Genomic DNA, 5939 nt, shown 5'->3' on the forward strand with positions numbered 1-5939 from the left:
TTGGGTCTTGCGCTGCCTACATATACGCAAAAATGGTCTTTGTAGAATATCATAACTTAACACGGAAATGCTTATCTACCAATATTTTCAGATAGTCGAGAGTTCCAGATTCTTCGAACATTGTAGGTGGAATTCCCGATTTGATAAAGTCCGAGAGAGTATCGATGCAATTGTAACTTTCCGTCGTGAACTCCGTACTCAAGAAACAACCCAAGAAAAACAGAATGAAAGTCACTCCGATTAGCCACGACGAAGCGAGCAGACGACAAGTAATGTGTGGCAAAATGAAGGGAATTGCTATGGAATGTTATTGTGTTTGATTGAAACGCTATCCACTTTTCGTAAGGGGAACATAATCTGTGCATCGTTCAATTCTCCATCCGGAGCGGTTTTGTGCTACAATCTCACATATTGAGGAATTCTTTTTAAATAAAAGTCATCACTTACGTTCGGCGCACAAAAGCGACGCGTTGTCCCAGACATTTTCTATGGTTTCTTGCGCAATTTTCTTGATAACTTTCTTGGTAGTCATCGACTTGTATTTGTTGGTTACGATGGAGTGAATGGTGAGCAAAAGCGACAGAAGCACCAATGTAAATCCTATAAAAATCACCACCTAATTAAGCGAATAATGTAAGTATTTAAATGAATTGGATTGTTATTCAGCCATGTGTACATTCTTGTCCATATTTAAGAAGGACAAGGACGTGGACAAGACTCTTTTCGGGGCGGCTGACACTATAATAATCCTGGCAGTTTCGAACACCGGAGACGGAGTGAAATTTTCTTGTCGGCCATAGAAAACAGACAGTGGAAAGGGAATCATGATAATATTTGATTTCTAAAACCAGAGTTAAGAAGCATCATTAAAACTTTGTTTACTTTCGGTCTGATTTCTTTCCGTTTCACTTACATTGAAAGCATCAGGCTCATCGTATATTGTGGTAATGTCCGAAAAGTCAACTTTATGCTCATCGAAAGAGACCCTATAATAAATTATCGACAGTATAGAGTATACTGATATATAAAAATAAGTCCATAAGTTAGCTAATATTCCATTATGAGACGTGGTTAACAATAGAAAGTATACAAGAGACTATTTTGTTAATTGCGCGATTAATAGTTTTTGACTGCGATTTAAAAAGTAGTTGAAATCCGACTTGATTTCTCGAATTTCTAACGTACAAATAAACGCTTCTTGATTAATAGTTTAAATTTCCAAATTAATCGTGTCGAACAAGGCAAAGAATTTATTGACATTCTCGAACATTCACGCACTCATTTGACCGAACGTGCGAGCGAGGACTATCGCGCAATTCTATCTCGTTCGGCCCAATTTTTAATTCAAACCAGTATACTTTATGTTGTAGGATCGTTTTAGATATTCTGCTACGAATTTGTAAGTTGACCCCGCACGCTCTAAATCCCACGATTCCTGACAAGAAATAAACGTGTAATTTCCATCAGAAAAAGCCATTCTCCGAGTCTCGATACCAATGTTGACATGAACTCACCGTAACTGTCGTCACGTTTATTCCAGTTTCCTGGGCGTACCTATGAAGAAAAGTTATTTTTGTAATCCCCACAACATCACGATCTGAAAATGCAGAAAATTACCTGTATTTAAAATATCGGTTATTTCCAAGAAATTTGAATGGGTTCAATGCCATTTTGGGTTCTACGTTAATACTTGCAAGAATTCAATGTGAAACTTTCGAAGTCATTAAAGAGTTGCTGATAATTTTACAATTATAACCAAATAAATACTAATAAAAAACAGGAGTGTTTAATAGTAGTAAAATAGAAAATCAGTGGAGGTAATAGCTCAGACCGAGGGGTTGGTCATTCACGAAATCCCGCAAGCAGCTCGCGAAATCCAACTTACGAAATCTGAAATCAGTAACAAAATCAGAAATCCGGAAGGAAATCAAAAACATTTTTCTTGCTCATTTCGAAAAATCCAAAAGCAATAAATAAATCACGAAATCCTTTAAACAATTCAAAAAATAAAAAGTAAAATGTAATTTTTGAAAAATTTCTATCCACATCCCAAAAAATTATGTTTTTGGTAAGTAGGATAGGAATAAGTCCTTCACGTCAGTGACGCCCAGTTTACGCCTGACACTGAGTTGACACCTGACACCAAGATGGCGTCCTCAAAATTGACGTCAGATTTTTGGCGGGGGAAAACCCGTCACCCCATGTTGACTTTGTGACTTGCGTGGAAATTTGTAGGGAAAATGCCATGACGTGGATAGGGTAATACAAGAAGAAGTACATGGTTGGTAGGGACGTCATGTTGAAGAGAGTGCATTGTCAACTTAGCGCTATATTTTCTTTGACGACATGGTCGGTAGGGAAATTTAAAGAGGGAGGGAGAATATGTGTTAGGACTTTGTCAACGTGGAAGATTCTCTTATCAGTTCAAACACAAGAAGATAATCTAACATCAAGGTCATATCTCGGATTTTTACCGTAGCCTCTAGTTCTGAAAGTTGTGACGATGAGCTCGGCCAGGACCGAGAACGAACTTTTGAAGCAGCGCTCCACAGCGGTGGAGAATGAAGTAACATAGGTGGGGCTAATTTTAGCCTGAGAATGGAGGGTTCATCCACGTTGACGGTTTTTACTATTTTACGGCGACGTTGTATTGTGTGGCGTGCTAATGTTTTTTAAAGACGGTATTTAATTAAATATAATGGATAAATTCGTAGCCTTATCTCTAACGAGATTAAAGATAAAGCAAAATTCGTAATTAATTTTAGAAAACTTTAAAGGAAGGGTGAAGTGGAAAATCAAGTGATTTTTTATCGATTCATCTTCTAATTATAAGACCAGTCTGCATAGTGAAACATTCATGAAACACTTCTGAATGATTTTAAAATTCAAATTAGTTTCAGATATTAAGGATAATTTCAAATTAGGACCTCTTACCAATCGCGTAACGCACTGTCTTTCTGTTAACAAAATTCTCGTGGCACGCTCCATGCCGAATGAAAGTTAGCTGTAGATTTGAAAAAATTTGCGCGCAATGTGACAATCGTGGTGCGAGACATTGAGAGAATTTTGTCAACAAAAAGGCAGGGCGTTACGCGACTGGTCGGAGGTCCTAATTTCAAATTATCCTTAAAATCTGAAGCAAATTTGAATTTTAAAATCATTCAGAAGTGTTTCCTGAATGTTTTACCATGCAGACTGGCCTTATAATTAGAAGATGAATCAGCAAAAAATCACTTAATTTTCCACTTCACCCTCCCTTTAAGAAATGAAAAGTTTTGGCAGAGTAGCTCAACAGTGCGGAACAAACCTGCTTTCCAAAAATATTGAATTTTTATCTCTTTAAGGGAGGGGGGGGGGTGAATTCTTTTTATGGAGAATCAATTTTCAGTTGACAGACTATGACTGCTACGCGGGAATAAGATAACGGCGTCATGTCGATTTTGTCAACCTGGGGAAATATGGTTGAAAAATGCACCTGTCAGATTAAAACTAACCTTCAATTTGCTTAATTTCTTCTTCAGCAGCAAAATATTTTATTAATCTAGTTAATTTTTTCGTCATCTGCGAAATTTTTATTTCATCTAGTTGATTTTCCCGTCATATGCTAAATTTGTAAATCATCTACTTAATTGTTCCTTCATCTGCTGAATTTTCCCATCATCTGCTGAATTTTCCCATCATCTGCTTAGTTTTTGTTATTGTTCTTAGAGTTTTCTTATTTAGGTTCGAACTGTTTTAACTAGTGCTGAAAATTTTCCTATTTTTATTCCAACCTTTCTTACCATTCTTCAAAGTTTCCTCATTTCCGTTCAAACGTTCCAAATTTCTATTCCAACTCTTCATATTTCTGTTCAAACGTTCCATGTTCTTTTTCCAACTTTTATATTACTATTCAAACGTCTCTTTTTACCGTTCAAACTTTCCTTATTCCGTCCAAAATTTTCTTATTTCTATTGAAACTTTTTTCAAAATTTTCATATTACTGTTAAAACTTCTCCAATTTTTGTTGAAAGTCTATTTTTGTCGAAGCTTTTCATATTTCCGATCAAAATCTTCTTATTTCTTAAAGCGGAATAGTTCCTTTTTTAGCTATTTTAAATGAAGACTTAATTTAAGAAGTTTTAAAGGTTAACGAGTTTTGAGTTGTTATCTCCTCAGAGAGTCAGACTCAAAAGGAAGTGCCTTGTTAAAGGCGATTTTATTTTACAATAAACCTCTTGTCAGGTTTTTAATCTTTTGTATGACCAATGAAAAGGGGTGTATTTTAAACTTTGGGGGCTTTTTGTCCATCGTCACTGCATGGATTCTAATTTTTTTCCATACGGGTTTAGTGTGACGCATGGATATTTTTCTTTTGCTTTTGAAAAGTTTTAGGATATTTTTGGGTATGGTTGAGATTAGATTTTTACTTGCTCGGCCATTGACCCGTTTTCTTTACAATTTTTTAAGAGTTAGGTAAATTCTTATATTTTTTGGTTCTTCCTGTTTCGATTTAAGCTTTTCTTGTTTCGGTTCCAACTTTTCTTGTTTCTGTTCAAACATTTCCTGATTCTGTTCAAACTTTTCCTGATTCTGTTCAAACTTTTCTTTTTTATTTTCAAACTTTTCTTTTTTATTTTCAAACTTTTCTAGCTTCTTATTTAAAATTTTCTTATTTCTGTTCAAACCTTTCCTAATCCTGTTCAAACATTTCTTATTTCAGTTAAATATTCTTTTATTTCAGTTCAAACTTTTCTTATTTCAGTTCCAAAAATTTCCTATTTCAGTTCAAACATTTCTTATTTCAGTTCAAATTTTATTTCAGTTCCAACTTTTCTAATTTCAGTTCAAACTTTTCTTATTGAGTTCAATTTTTTATTTCAGTTCAAACTTTTCTTATTCAGTTCAAACTTTTATTTCAGTTCAAACTTTTCTTATTTCAGTTGAAACATTTTATATTTCAGATCAAACATTTTTCATTTCAGTTTAAACATTTCTTATTTCAGTTCAAACTTTTCTTATTTCAGTTCAAACTTTTCTTACTTCATTTCAAACATTTCTTATTTCAGTTCAAAACATTTCTTCTTTCAGTTCAAAACATTTCTTATTTCTCTTCAAACCTTCCTTAATCCTGTTCAAACTTTTCTTAACTCAGTTCAATCTTTTCATAATTCTGTTGAAACTTTTCATAATTCTGTTGAAACTTTTTTTAATTCTGTTCAAACTTTTCTTAATTCTGTTCAAACTTTCCCTAATTCTGTTGAAACATTTCTTACTTCTGTTCAAACATTTTATATTCCGTTTCAAACATTTCTTATTTCAGTTAAAACATTTCTTTTTTCAGTTGAAACTTTTCTTATTTCTGTATAAACTTTTCTTATTTCTGTATAAATTTTTCATTTCAGTTCAAACTTTTCTTATTTCAGTTCAAACTTATCTTATTTCATTTCAAACATTTCTTATTTCATTTCAAACATTTCTTATTTCAGTTCAAACATTTCTTTTGTTGATTAAACAATTGTTATTTCGCTTCAAGCATTCCTTATTTATGTTCAAACATTTAATATATCTGTTCAAGCTTTCACTGTTTCTGTGCAAACTTTCACTCTTGCTGTTAAAATTTTCACTAGTTCTGTTCAAATTTTTACTAGTTCTGTTCAAATTTTTACTATTTCTGTTCAAACTTCCCCATTTCTGATCAAGCTTTCCCTATTTCTGTTCAATTCTTCTCTATTCCTTTCAGACATTTCTGTTGACACCTTTGTTATTTCTGCTGAAACCTTTTTTCACCAATGTTCAAACTTTTCTTATGTTTGTTGAAAATTTTTTATTTTTTCTAAGCTTTTCATGTTTTTGTTTAAATTTTCATTATTTCTGTTCAAACCTTTCTATTTCGGTACAATCATTTCTCTTTTATGTTAAAAATTTTATTATTTCTGATTGAACCTGTTGGAACTCCT

General features: G+C 33.3%; 1 protein-coding gene across 1 annotated transcript; it reads right to left on the bottom strand.

Annotated features, from left to right (window-relative positions):
- Positions 1 to 472: 472 nt before the first annotated feature.
- On the bottom strand, positions 473 to 1670 carry LOC149644086 (uncharacterized). The gene is made up of 5 exons (XM_089850495.1): positions 1618 to 1670; positions 1515 to 1554; positions 1359 to 1435; positions 914 to 986; positions 473 to 841 (listed from the first exon to the last, which is right to left on the bottom strand). The coding sequence occupies exons 1-5, from the start codon at positions 1668 to 1670 to the stop codon at positions 659 to 661; spliced, it is 426 nt and encodes a 141-aa protein (XP_089706621.1). The 3' UTR covers positions 473 to 658.
- Between the last annotated feature and the right edge of the window lie 4269 nt (positions 1671 to 5939).

Source organism: Phalangium opilio, unplaced genomic scaffold (genome assembly GCF_054372755.1).
Source record: "Phalangium opilio isolate 3A_F unplaced genomic scaffold, DU_Popi_V2 ptg000091l_1, whole genome shotgun sequence".
In the NCBI taxonomy this organism is placed as follows: domain Eukaryota; kingdom Metazoa; phylum Arthropoda; class Arachnida; order Opiliones; family Phalangiidae; genus Phalangium; species Phalangium opilio.

Coding starts and splice junctions, on each gene's coding strand:
- LOC149644086 (XM_089850495.1), bottom strand. CDS start 1,670: ATGGCATTGAACCCATTCAAATTTCTTGGAAATAACCGATATTTTAAA. Junction 987..1,358: donor AAACGATCCTACAACATAAA/GTATACTGGTTT, acceptor AATTTATTATAG/GGTCTCTTTCGATGAGCATA. Junction 842..913: donor ATGAGCCTGATGCTTTCAAT/GTAAGTGAAACG, acceptor CTCTGGTTTTAG/AAATCAAATATTATCATGAT.